The sequence below is a fragment of the Wasmannia auropunctata genome, unplaced genomic scaffold (genome assembly GCF_000956235.1).
Source record: "Wasmannia auropunctata unplaced genomic scaffold, wasmannia.A_1.0 LD335634.1, whole genome shotgun sequence".
Classification (NCBI taxonomy): domain Eukaryota; kingdom Metazoa; phylum Arthropoda; class Insecta; order Hymenoptera; family Formicidae; genus Wasmannia; species Wasmannia auropunctata.
The window spans coordinates 1,415,911-1,430,432 of record NW_012027256.1 but is presented as its reverse complement, the minus strand read 5'-3'; the positions used below and the strand labels follow the sequence as shown (position 1 = coordinate 1,430,432).

Here is a 14,522-nt window from a genome sequence, read left to right as displayed (position 1 = left end):
AGCGACCGTTTATATAAAATTCGTCCATTTCCAGGAAGGAAACCACGCGAGAAAACGTAGATTAGGATTTACAATCTATCACACAAGAGCATGCGGGCAATATTTATACTCGTACATTATTGTCTTAAAATAAAAAACTTCCACGTGGTTTGAAAAATGGTTAAATATACTCTCGTGTCGTTCTTCTTCAATAGCGCTACAGACTCGATTCAATGCAAGCGGTACTCACTTTGGCTCGCAATGTGCTATCCGAAAGTCGAAACTGATCCGTGTGACAAACATGTCGGTTTCGAGACGAATTTCGTGCACGCTGGGCGGAGGAAGCGCGATGGCTAGTCCGACCATGCCCATCAAAGGCGGTGCGGACTTTCTCGCGTGGCTGAATACAAACTGCGGCCTCAAACGACACAGCAACAGCACAACCTATATATATACGCGCGTGTATAAAAAATATAGCGTAAAAAAATGTAAAATTATCTTACACAATCTTGTCGCGCGTTAAATAACGTTAATTAAAACGAGAAATTTTCTTAGGATTACCAAGCGTGATTTCGCTTACCCGATAACCCGACGACTTGAAATGACACCCCCTCTTCGTCAGAGTGGATTTCATCCTAACGCAAAACGCTCGGTCGTACCCCTTGTAGAGTCCAGTCGCCGACAGCGACATTACCGAGGACACTGAGGATAGATACATATACATGAAAGAATTGAGTCCTCCGAAATACACTCGGATATCTAATTCTTTAATTCTTTTGCCGTCAGACAGCAATTATCACGATTATTTTAACTTGGTCGAATTCTCTCGTATAATTATGTCTCTTTTAAAGTTCGATGCTGGCCATTATAAAAATCGATACGTTAAAATAATCTTTTGTTATAAAAAAAATTTTTAAAAGACTTGCTTTCAACCTTCGCACACGAAGAGAATTTTTTTTTAAATTTACCCTGCATGTTAATTGTGGGACAATATAGTATTTAGGCAAATTTTACTGTAAAATCTTATTGTAGTGCACAGTAAAATTTGCCTAAATACTATATTGTCCCACAAAATTAACATGATTTGCAGGATACATTAAAAAAAAAATTCTCTCCGTGCAGTTGAAGAGTTAATAACTAACGCGCTTCGATATGACGTGACACGAAGATTTACCGTCGGGATTCGCGGTGGAGGACGAACCATGCTCTTCCGACGCGCCGCTACTCGGCGAGGCTAGACCGGAATTCGACGAGTGCGGGGCCGAGGTACTTGTCGACGATGCGAGTCCCAGACCGAGTTGCTCAGCGACCTCGGCATGATCTTGCTGATGGACATAGTCAAAAACGCTCGAACCCGTCATCTCTACCTGGAATTAAAAACAATGGTCTTCCCTTCTACACGGCGGGATTTATCTCGTGCAGCTTACAGGGGACAGAATCATGCCGCGCCGCCACGGGGTCGGTTTCGGCGCAAGACACGTATAGGGGTACGCAGGGGGTACGCAGTGCCTCGAGAAAGTCAGGGGAGGCGAACGGGCGCTGCGGCCATGTTTGTGCCAACGTCGGCTTTCCCGTCGGTTTTCCGAATCCCCGAAACACCCTATTGATTGCCCCACGAGCTTCGCAGAGAACCGAGAGGCTAGAGCTACACCGGTCACCTCCCGTACCCTCTTCCTCCCCGCTTTATCCCCCGGCACCGCTCTTCTCTACTCTCTTTCCCCGTCCACCTTCTCGCTCGCGGCATTAGGAATGGCGAACACGCCGCCGTGCAGAGGCTACGTGAGCCGCATGCGACCACCTCCGCCCGCCGCCATCCACCCATCCCATCCTCCCTTTCCTCCCCCTCGCTCCCCCCGTTCTATGTCATGCTCGCCCGTCGTGCCAGCCAGTATGGCCGCCAACTCGTACAACCTTCTCCTCTTTTCCTCCCTTGACCTCTCCTCCTTATTCTTCTACAACGCTATCAACTTTTCCTTCTCCTCCTCTTTCGCTACCTCTGCAACCATCGCCACCACCACCGTCACCACCGCCGCCGCCGCCGCCACCGTCACTGCCACTGCCACCGCCGCCGCCGCCGCCGCCGCCGCTACCACCATCGCTACAACTTCAACCTCCTTCTCTTCCGTCAACTTTTCCCTTTTCTTCTTTTCCTCCTCCCTCTGTCATGTCTTTATATCTTACTACTATCTCTAGCCTTCCGGTTGACGGTACACGTTGCATTCGCGTTCGGCGCGTCCACGTTGCTTTTTACCCGTTTTCGCTTTCTCGTTATCGTTATCACTTTTCCCCTACGCACCCCCTGACTCGTGCCCGTCGTTTCCGACTTCATCGACATGGCCGCCATGACGACGAGCCGCGCTTACCTGTGAGAGGCCGAGATATATCGAAACGGTCTCAGATATGTACAGGAATCTGCCATCAGCCGCGACAGCCATCGCAAAGCCATCCAGGGACTGGCGACAAAAAATATGATATACTTGAAGAACTCCGGATCGAATATTCTCAAACGATAAATGCAAAATAATAATATTTCCCGAAACAAATTCTTCCTCTTTGCAGAGAGGGAGATGAGTAGTCATATTAATGATTTTTTTCCGAATTTCAACTTGATTTATACTTTAAATATATTTAAATTTGATCGATAGATTTGTATGATGTCGATCGGAGAATAAAGAGCTTGTGGTGCAACATTTAATGTAATTTGAAAAGAAAATATTAAAGTCAAAGATACTTTATTTTGGTGAACGCATTATCGTTTACAACAGCGTGATGATACTTACTTGTAATATGTGAGTACCTTGATGAATTTCGAAATGATCTATCGTTGTAGTCGATGACGCTCTAACTCGATTAGCACCTGTATAAGATAACGTACCAAGATAACGTTAACAACTCCAAAATAATATAACGCTTAAAAATAATAATACATATAAATGTCTTTTATTATGATTTGAATTATTAATTTCTCGCGACAATCTCTATTTTCGAATTTTTAACTAACTGCAAACACTCGTTTTTATTATTACATTGGTGTGATTTATCGTGTGTTTGCTAAGTTTAAAACAAAATTTCAAAAATAGAATTGAAGTAAAACTATCGCCACGGACTTCACTTTTTAACCGAAGAGAAATTTTTAAAGAACTTTGGTTTCTCAATTTCATTCGAAATCTTTCGCACAAATCTATTGTTTGCCTCGTCCACGATTAATCAGATATTTGAAATCTCCTTGAACGAGTATTGGTAACGCAATGTTGAACAGTAACAATGTTGACAAACCGGCATATACTTATCGAGAGAGGTATCCCTCGATTGATGAACGATATGTGACTCACGCGGTATGGACATCGGCATTGAGCTCATCGACTCCGTCGACCCCTTTTGCGCCTTCTTTTCTCCCTTCGTTTAACAAACAAGACGCGGGCTACTTCTTACCGTAATAATAATCCTACGCTCCCCAGTAGCTCCGTAATGAAAGGACTTAGAAGACTCGATCAAACTCGCGCGCGAACCGCTTAATCTCGTAAGTCCATCGGGATGAGGCGGAATGACCCGACTGACTCGCCGGACTGACCCCAAGTTTCGGGTTTTCGGTCAACAAGGTAATGCCGATATTTCCTATCGTACGGAGCCGGACTCCGGGATAATCTAACGGGATTTCGTTTCTTGACGAACGCCTTTGTTCTCCCAATTATAATGACCCTTTCGCAAATGCGAACGAGCCCCCTCGCGCACCCCCATTGACTAAATCTTTGAAGATGTATTCGATCTTTAAAGATACTATTGCTGAAGCTCGCTTTAAGCGACCTGTCGTCCGTATCAAATATCAAAATAAGATTCCATTTATGATTTTATGTATCGTAAAGTATGCTTTATAATTCGCGTAAGAATTCAAGATTCGATATTAAATACCCTATTTTTTATTTATAATTTGACATGTGCCGACTTTTACATAATACGAAAATCAATTAAAGAACCAGAATAATGAACCACATATTCAAAATCTCCTTTCTAAAAAAAGGATGACATCGATACTCGCATCTGTCAAAGTATTGTCGCTTTTTCGCGATGCCGATTGGTTGTTTCGCAGCGGTTACTTCGTGAGTAACTGTCAAATGAAAAATGTTAAATAGCGCACGTAAAGCGCTGTTTAAAAGAATCTGACAGAACATTTTATTTTTTTAGATAAGCTTTGGTGAATTACTTCCGTAACGCGGATATTATATTATAGCTCGCCACGTGCGGTCAACCTTCGTCCACACATCAAGTCCGGTACCACACCTCCACCATTTATCACAATATTTTGATAAATATAACTTGGCCGTGTGTGTTTGCTTTAGGCTGCAGCTAGAAAAATATCCGTGCCGATATTTCCACGAGCAAATACCATGTAATTATCGTACGTATGGAAGCTACATCAATTGATTATTCTTTTCAAACCGATTCTTTACGATTTTAGGTGAATCGATAGGCCGGTTGCTGCTGGAGATTCGGAACCGCGAAATCATTTTATCCGGTGTTAAGTCGAGAGGCCTCTCGTTCTGACGGCGGTCCTGACATGCGGCGCGAACAGAAGAGGGGCGCACTGGATTTAGTTTGACGAGGAGTTGCGGCACAGCGATGCGCGGGCACCTAACTCAATTTCGTTAGTTTAGTTACATTGGCGGTTCGTAACGCGAGGCGTGCGCTCGTAGGGGGCCGTCGTGATTAGATTTTCATGTGGATAGTGGTAGAGGTACCTAAGCCTTTATACGTACCCGCGTACGTGGCAAAACCCCTCTCTCATTCTCATTCTCTTTCTCTATCTTTTCGCGACCCTCCCGCACTGTAAATATTAACTCAACCAGCCCCTCGCCACTCTGAAAATATGCGGTGGCTCTGCGGGTAAGTGAAGCTTCCCGACAAGTTCAACAACGGTGTCTTTACGATTTTTCCTTTGTGGAGAATTTTTTCTCTCATTGATAGCTAGCGGGAATGAGCATTAGCGACAATGCACAACAGCGGTTTATTCTTTCTGAAAAAGTCGGCTTGATTAGTTGATATAACATAAAACCTCGAGCAGCGAGAGTAACAGGGCGCTTCAGCTAACTTGAGTGAAAAAATGTGAGAGCAAAAATACACTAAACTAAACTGGTAGCTGCTCCCTTTTCGCTAAATGAAGCACGAAAATGAAGGAGGCCCGCGGCGATCTTATCGCTCGATGATTGCCGACAATTCTCTATTACTATGTATCTAGAAATCTCTCTCTTTCGCAGGCTGCATGGTCACTGGAATTGTAAAGGGTATCAGAAAGCTCGATCTATTGCGAAGTTTACGTGTTTCCTTAAGGAGGCTACTGTCCACAATCTTTGTCAGATATATCCCAGCTGTATCCCAGTGGTTCTTGTGATTCGCGTTATATTATGTACGACGAAAGGTACTTTATCGAGCCACGAAATTGGGATATATATAAAGGCGAGGCGTTTTACGAAAGTACGTAGAGCACATTTTTATAAATCGAATTATACGGCACTACGTCGCGACATGATGTCGATTCTGTCTGATAATAGAAGACACGTGTCTAGCGAGAAGACATCATTCGCAATCGGAGACAGGCCGAATATCTGTTGACTTTAACGCGATTACCGCATGCTCTTACGCTGCTTTCTTACTTATATTTTTATTTTGTTTCAATCATTTAACAAATTATATTTATATATCTGTCTGCTAAATATGAAATTATAAAGCATCCTAAAGCTCGTAATAAAAAATATATGTAAAATACATATTACATATTTGATATTTGCGATGATTCTGTTATTTATATTTCTTATTTCGTTTTAAATTTATCTGAAACGAATTTATTAAATTTTAGTGTGCAGATATGTGTGTTGAAAAATATGAAGTGCGTATCACACGTACGATGAAATACAGCGATACATTCCGCACGTGTCTGCCGCAACGCCAGTCTACTCCACTGCAGACGACACGAGCGTAAAGGAATTATAACGCGGCTGACTTCCTCTCTTATTCTTATCCCCAGAGAGGAAGTTAGGCGTACGGAATATACGGGTCCCGATCCCTATTAACAGTCTGGATGACTCCCCCTTCCCGAGGTTAAATGCTGATCCATCAAGAGACATCATCGGCAGATATATCTCCGTCGAATCGGCTATCCGGAGAAACTGCGAGACACTACGTCTATCGCGATAAATTAATACAAAATGTTCGCTTGATACTGCGATACTATGTATTGCATTTATATCTGATGGAAATAACAACGGATGGAATCTTACTTGATACCCAAATCATAATACAAATTTCAATAGTTAAATTCAATGTGAGTGCAGAATCAATCACTCGGTAAGTGCATGAAAATAAAAAGATTTTGCTGTCGCAGTAAAACAGTTGCCATTCGCTATTGCATCTTCAACGTAAGAATAATCTGCGAATTTTGCTACCATGAGCACTTATTCGATATTCGATACGGTGAAAGTTATTTTGTCCAAAAATAATTCTGTTGAGCAAATCTGTAATTCATATAGGAACACGAATTGATCACTAAGCAAATTTAACTTGCTGCTAAAGCAAAATAAAGTATATTCTCAACAAATACATATTACTGTTGCGACGAAACGATTTAATTAATAATTTGTGGATTCGCAACGAAATAATTTTCAACATATAAAGTCAGTATTCTTAAGAAATTTTCCGTTGTTCGTGCAATAACCAATGACAAACGCTGTAAAAACGCGAAATATGCTGTAAGTGTCACCTTATTTTTTTCGTGCAAGTCGCCGATGAAACGCGGCGCATTGTCTCTTACCTTTGACGGATTTGCTGGGCGGTGGACCGTCGCGGGACCACGGCGGATCGCCGTGACTGGAGAAGTCGCGTAGTTTGAGGTACGAGATCGTTAGCCTTATTATGGAGGCCTTGTCCAGCTGGGAGGTGATGGCCGCTGGTAGTGGTAGCATTTTCGCGAGCTCGTAGAACTCGAAATTCTCTTTACCCCGTCGCGACCTCGCCGCGTCCCGGCTCTTCTCCTTGCGCAACTCCAAGATACTGTAATGCAAACACGCGCACGGTTACAGCGCGGCGAGAACAGTGCGTCTCTTCGAATCGCAGTAGACGCTATCGTGAATCGCAATTCGCACGTACAGAGAACAGTCCCCAGAGAAAAAAAAGTCAACTAATTCCGTCTGCCAACGTGTAGCTTTTAACCGTTGACTGTGGTCGCGTGGAGTCTCTGGGACTCTCGCCACTTGTAATTTTGATCAATTATTCTAAGGAAACAAGTAAAATTTTATTCTTTGCTTAAATTAATGCTGAAAAAGTACACGGAAATGCAGCAGCAAGTACATAATATGGAGCGTGAAGAGCGCTTTTTACTTCCCTTTTTTCACATCTAACAATAAGAGTACCACATCTATACTAGCATATAATGTCCGCAGCTAAGGGTCACTAATCACAATTAGAACTGCGAATGCAAAAGTGTAACCCTTAATATCGATGTACTTTAATTGCGATTAAAAAACTAGCGGTTTGATGAACGTCCTAGCGAGATAATCGTAAAAGTCTATATGGATTTCGGTCATAAGTTTTAATCATAGAGAGAGAGAAAGAGAAAGAGAGAGAGAGAGAGAGAGAGAGAGATCAGCGATCGACCCGCGGATTCGTTCCGTACTTCCGGTCCCATTTCTTTTATCGGATGCCCGTCGTTCGTCGCGACGTGTCTTTTAATGGCATTTGCGAGCGATGCGACGTACGACAGAGACGGGCATTGTTATTTCGCGCAAATGCGCACGGCAGAAGCTGAAATTATGCGGTCGCGCAAATAGGTATAAAGGCGGAGAGGCGTGGCGATGTGCTGTGTCGCGGTGCGGCCACCGCTTAAACGGCATACATTATTCAAGCGCTATGAAGCCCATGTTTACTGACAAGCCGGCGAACGTATCCGCGAGTGAACATCGGTGTAATGTAACCACGCCCAACGGACGGCCCCTCGGGTGCTCGGTTTTACATTTAAACTGTAAACGCCGGCCAATTGGAAATGGTGGCGACGGCGCGGCATCGCGCGTAATCTACGTGCCGTTTCTTGGTACCGCTTTTGGTCGTTAACCTTCGACGACGGCGAATCGGAGAACTGGCGCGGGTGGACCACGTCGTGCGTTACTTTCCAGGATGTCGCGAGCGTACGCGAAGATTTTGTTAAATCGGCGACGAATACTTGCTCAACGGACTCGTTCTCGCCGGACTCGAATTGTTGAAATTCAACGAACGTTGAGCACAATCAAATGCCAATTTTTAATGCTTATAGACGTCAGCTGTTTTCCATCTGGAACGCGGTAAGGCGCGAGGTAACCCTTCTTCTTCAGGAGCACCGCAATAAATCAAAGAGTGCGCGTAAAGCGGAGAATCTCTAATGTAACTCCGTGAGATCTGTGCCCCGAGAAGGCACCGAATAGTTAAGAGTTTCGCCCATTAACTAACTCCCGTCGTTCGGAAGCCGGGGGGACCGGCTTGACGGAAGCGCCCACGCCGCGGTGATTCGGAATCGAAATGACACGAAATGCGATAGGATTTTTATTCGTTCGCTATTGCGCTTAACGACTGTAAAACGTCGCGGTGCTTTCCCCATCACTTCGAGTTTTGTCTCTCCCTTGCGCGAGAGATGCGCCAACACGATGGTAACCCATTATGACCATTCTCGCGCTGCCACCCGAGCAGGGATCGGAAGTCGTAAAAACGAAAGAAAAGGGGAGAGAAAGAGAGAGCATCCCCCCGATACATAGGTATAAGCCACTACTGTGCCAGAATCTTGTTTTGGCATTTTACAGGCATTCCGCGACACTCGATCCTTCCTACCCCCGATGAAGTTTCGTTCACGGGCGGACTTTCGTTTTCGTCCCAAAGGGATAATGACAGATTCCTCCCTTCCACGGCCGCGTTGGCCAAATGATAGAGTACACGTTTGCAGTGAAGCGTGCGCTAAACTTTTCCCGCCGGCGCGGCGCTTGATATCGCGATTCTTGTCGACTGCTCATATATGTATAATACTTTTTTTTTCTAAAATAATACAACATGTTAAAATAATACAACACGAGTTTCATGTATTTTCCCACGTGACACGTTATACGTTTACTTGTAGAGCCCCATCACGTCGCGTCCCATCATGTGAACGCGGACCAAATTGAGACGATTAAACACCGACGGTTCTGCCGACGATTGGCGAGGATAAAGAATACGAGGGAAGAGGGGCGCAGCTTCCTTCGTTTCCTTTGACCGTGTCGAGTCCATTCCCCAAGAGGAACGGAACTTAACCGGAGAGAAGCTGAAGCCTAAGCACGGCGAGCAGCAGCCCTCGTTCGGCCGGGTCGCCGCCGCGCCACGGCGGAACGCGTCTGCAGACGTGTGAAAATAAAATTACGTCCAACTTTCGGTCAAATTGGCCGGAATTGGGCGGCGAGGGCGGTAGGACGAGGGCTCGCGAGATCCGAGAATCCCGTGGGACCGGAGATAGCGGTCCCTCGCGCAACGCAACCATCGCATATCGGTATATCCTTGGCGATTCTCGAGAAGGACTACTATCGTCTTCCGCTACCGCGCTCGACATCCTCTCGCCTCTCTAAGTGCTGGTGCCCATCAATAATTCAGCAGCGAGCTATGACGAGCTCTCGCCCTCGAGTGCCCGCCACCCTTCGTTCTTCGTCTCTCAGCTTCGAGTGCAACTCGAATCGTCACCGCGCGCCGTAGGTACGAAAAATAGCAGTTGTGTGATAATAATCGACTAAATTTACCGAGCGGGACAATACCGTTTCTCTATACATCAAAATACATGACGCAAAAGCCTATAAGTATCTATCGCGACATTTTCGATGCATGCATGGTCGCGCGCGAGATTTTTACCCCTCGGAAAAAATCTTTTACACCTAAAAGAAATAATATGGCAATTTGTTATATACGTTTCGATTTTTTCAAATATCAGCGATTCTTGGAACAACAGTGATTTCTCCGGAGAAAGTTGCATTAAAAAAAAATGCGAGAGTCGCGAAATTACGATATTTATCCATCGTTTTGTAGCCAACAAGATAACTTTCAAAGATAGTCTGTACCGTTTTGCGTGTTTTTCTTGGATTTCCCTGAATCACGATTATTTCACGATTTTTACGACAGAACGCAAAGTTGTAAAATACTTTTAGGGATATACGTCCGCTGTACGAGGATTACCCGAATGAATTGTAAGAAAATTGAGCGGTACATAATCGTAACAGGAATCTTCGCAACCCTTTCGCAACCCCCGATGACAGTCTTCCCTGCAGAGCTCTTCGATATGATTCCTCTCGGCAACAAGAACGGGAAGCGAGAACGGTATCGGCAACCCATAGAAATTATAATGCGCGTCGCAGCACGGACTCATCGACTAATTCAATTAAACGATTCATTTGCCGGTCCGAAGCACCACCTGAGGGTATGTCCCGGTTTCATCTGTATTTCCGCGTCCGTGGATACGTGCGTCTGTGTGCGGGCGCGCGCGCGCTCCTCGTCGAAGAGGAACGTGAGTCGGAAAAGGACGAACGGACCTTCCAACCTATTCCCCGGAGAGTCGTAGCCTCGCGCAACAATACAATGCTCCTAATGTTACGGCTCCAGTTTCGACATAATTTTCTTTCGCGGTCCCTGGTACCGAGGGGCGGGGAACCGGACCGGCTATCGGATGCCCGGGCTTTTGTAGCGTTACGGTGAAAAATGTCATTTCCGCCGACCGTCCGATAACGAGGAGCGAAGAATAACTTTTACGGCACCGCGCCGCGATTAGATTCGCGCGAGGAATCGTAAATCGCTTCGATCTGCAACGATTTGGAGCTCCTACGGCCAATTTCTCCAAAGAATTGTTAATCCGCGAAAAATTTAAATTCGTCAGACGCAGTTAGTCGCCACAGAGATGACAAGACGTCGACGAGTTGGCAAACCCTTTCGCTAAGTCGCTATGAAAAAAAAGTATCGCGAGCGTCTTTGTCGTTTGTCTTTTGTCGTTTACGTTCTTATTCGATGTCATGAATAATTCACGGTACATCCCTCGCCTCTAGTGGACCAAAGTACGGTCCGCGATTTCATTCATGATGCAACGCTCGAATCATGTCGGGTTTTATAAGCGGGCGCGAAGGGGATAATGCGACGTGTGTAAATTCGTAGTGTTACGCAATTATACGCGTAGAATGAGCTTGGGACATTTCTTGCCGTCGAGTCCGACGCGAAGGGAGAAAGTTGCGTTTTAAAAACAATTTCCCGGATTATCCTAGAATTCTCACGTCTGTCGATATGACTATCTCTTTCGGCGACGAAAGTGATCTATCGCTATAAGTCGGAGTTACCAAATATAATCTGTATTTTAATATCGTGATATTTATCGTGATATGGTGGATAACGACACGAGCGAGGAAACGCTTTCCACGGAACAGAGCGGATCTGAATGGAAGTGGATAAAACAAGAAAAAAAGAAAACGAAGAAAGAATAACGCCGGGAGCACTAAAGCATCCCGCTGCATCCGCGGACGTAAATCACGGCCGCTGTACGCATGCATGCGCTACACACCTACAATAAAACAGAAAAAAGAGAGAGAGAGAAAGAGAGAGAGAGAGAAAGAGGGTCGAGAGGCGACGTGTGCGCGACAGCGAGAGGGCGAGAGAGCGGGTAGATAGAGAGTCGGAGGGAAGTTGGCTCCTGATGACGCGCAGATAAGGGAGGGCTTAAAGTCTACGTGATGAGCTTCCCGATGCGGAGGAGCGGAGGTCGAGCCTGAGAACTTTCGGTAAATGCACTTGTAAGAGCTGTTTCTTCTTTCCTTTACATTTTGGACGCGACCCCAAACTCCCCTCCTCCCCCTCACTGGTATCAAATGTAGTTTACGGCACGAAGCGCTTTGTCGTGCCTTTTGTCTTTGCGTCGCGAATAAAGCTTTCCTTAATGTCTGGGTAAAGTTGACGGTTAGGCGATAGTCATTACGGATAGTTATTACGGAAAGAATATAATAATGTTCGATATTGCTTAAAAAAATTATTAAGTCGCAATGAAAAAAAATTATGTTTATAAACCTAAATGTTTCAATAATAATATTATTATCACATTTTTTTCAAAAATTCAAATAAGGCATTGTGTTATACACATCGCTTTACAAAAATCATTAGAAAATTGTAAAAAATAAAATTATAAAGAGGCTGTACATAAAAAAAATCAACTAAAACCTGAAAATAATGCGACTCTATACGAAAAGACCGGATTGACTGCGACTTGGACACCCACTGAAAAGTTAAGTAGCCGACGTTCGGTCGGCTATAGCAGAGAAAGCAAGGGGTTTCGAAAGGCCTCACGTCCGTGGTTCGCATCCGGATGCGCCGGTGTCTTAACTTCCGGGAACGTGAGTCCGTGGCCGCTCGGCGGGACGTATTTGTGGCGCGACATCGTCGCCAAAGTCAGATATAATGACGCGGTCACTGATCTCAAGGAGTCAAAGTTAATTGTTTCGTATATCCATTTAGCTTCGTCGATTATAATCCCTAAGATTATTTATATTAACCGATCGTACTATTATATATTATCGATTAAAGCGAAGCAAGTCATTCATTAACTTTTTTCGGTCAGCTTTTTTCGGAAATTGCGTAATCTTCAATCGAATAAAATTATCAAATTTTGTGAATTCTGCTACGTTAATTTTGTCGGCTAAACTATCGTGATGAGAGCCGCGGGACATGAGTATACGCAATAACAAATTGTTTTGCTTCTTGAATGTAGAAAAATAAATTACGCAAATTTTCTCCGATTTCAATCGCTTCCCCCATGCAGGGATGGTCGACAATATAGTAATTGCGATTAAGACTATAGTCGAATCGCACTAGCGTGATCGGTTCGTTACCGCAGCGACGTCGGAAAATCAAAATAGAGGTATATATTGGAAGGAAGATAAGGGCGAAAGGTAACATTGACGGCTCCCCCGGTTGCCCCGTCAGCATCAGCGTTCCTCCGATATCACATCGGGTTTACGGCCGCGGCGTGACGTACTCGTCTGCCCCATCGGTTTACCACCCTTGCGCCTTATACCTACCGCCACCCATCACCATTCCCATTATCCACTCACTGTGACAGAGCTCTCTTGGGACCGTACCCTGTACTACGGGCGGCCCTTTCATCCGATTTCCAAAGGGCCGCGGAAATTCTCGATGTCAACCGCTCCTCTCGTCGGATGTACCTGCGTAATTTGTCGAACGCGCGGGACGTGGTTACGTCAAGTGACATAAATAATACATGACATATCGGGATTAAACGACGGCGTGTTTCTATTAGAACGCTCGTGTTTTTCTCAGGGATGATTGTAAAGTTAAATGTTCGCCGCGCGTAAAGTATCTCGAGTTACGCTTACTGTTCGATGAACAAGAGAGCATCGCTTCGCGATTACAAAATTAAAGATAAATTTTATAACAATTATTGGCGATGTGAATCGATGGAAACGATTGATCGATAGATGGTCTAGCGAGAGGCCAGATTCAATACGTAAGGATGCTTGTGCAGTCGGATCGCAGATCGATCGCCGTTTCAAGATTAACAGCGTTTACGATATTTTTACAAACTATTAAGCGTATAATACGTAATTAGAGAAATAAGTATAAGAGAAACAACATGCCCTGGCTCGAGGAGAGGACCCTGACTCTGTTTGTACGGGACACAGAGGTCTGCCGGTACGAACCAGGAGTGCGTGAACGCGGGGTTGATGTTGATCGCCCCAGCGGCCCCCTGATGGGGTCCGCCGACACCGACACCGACCCCGACCGGGCTTTGTCGTTGAAAGCCCCCGTAATCCATGGCCACCTGATACGGCAACATTTCTTCGGCGTCGTTTCGCTCACTTATATCTTCACTTATCTGACGATTCGTCCGATGGTCTCTCGCGACCACCACTGTTCACCAACCCCCGTGCTGTTCACGGTACACAAACTGTCACGCGAACCGGCACTCGGTACCGTGGTCCGGAAAGCGGTCATTCACGTAGTCGCGGTGCGTTCCCGACGTCGACATAGACGGACCGGCGCACCCCCAATCGAATCCCGGGGATCGCGCCGCGGTGGAGGGTGGCGCGGAGCAGCTTACGCGATACGCGGCCCGTGTGTCGCCGTTGTTCGGGTTCGTGACCGAGCGAGCGGCTAGACGGGACTGTACCGTCCACGACGAGCGAGACGTCGCGGGCCGAGAGCACCGAGAGAGCGCGGAGGATGAAGGAGTCGGGAGAGTACGTGAATAACGGGAGCGTGCGCCGAATAACGGGCGGAGTTATCCCGCCCACGAAACGCCCTGCTCGACGAACGATGCTGCTTCCCGGTGCGACGCGCGTCCGCCCACTCACCCTGCCTTATTTCGTCGACGTCGTCCTCGTCCTCGTCCTCGTCGCCGTCGCCTTCGTCTTCGTCTTCAGCTTCGACGCCCGTTCTCGCCGTGCTGTGCTCCATTCTGCTTCGAGCTGACATTGCTCTCTATCTCTTTCTCTTTCCTTCTTTCCCCTCTCACCCCCCCCCCC

The 14,522-nt window shown here is 45.8% G+C and overlaps 1 protein-coding gene across 1 annotated transcript in view; it reads right to left on the bottom strand.

Annotated features, from left to right (window-relative positions):
• LOC105456569 (protein trachealess) overlaps positions 1-14,522 on the bottom strand; it is a 75,776-nt gene that overhangs the window by 6,625 nt on the left and 54,629 nt on the right. The window contains exons 5-10 of the mRNA XM_011700713.1: positions 6,782-7,020; positions 2,760-2,836; positions 2,343-2,432; positions 1,154-1,346; positions 560-681; positions 230-423 (exon numbers count right to left, since the gene is read on the bottom strand). Of these exons, the coding sequence (XP_011699015.1) occupies positions 230-423; positions 560-681; positions 1,154-1,346; positions 2,343-2,432; positions 2,760-2,836; positions 6,782-7,020 (915 nt within the window). The remainder of the gene's footprint in view (positions 1-229; positions 424-559; positions 682-1,153; positions 1,347-2,342; positions 2,433-2,759; positions 2,837-6,781; positions 7,021-14,522) is intronic.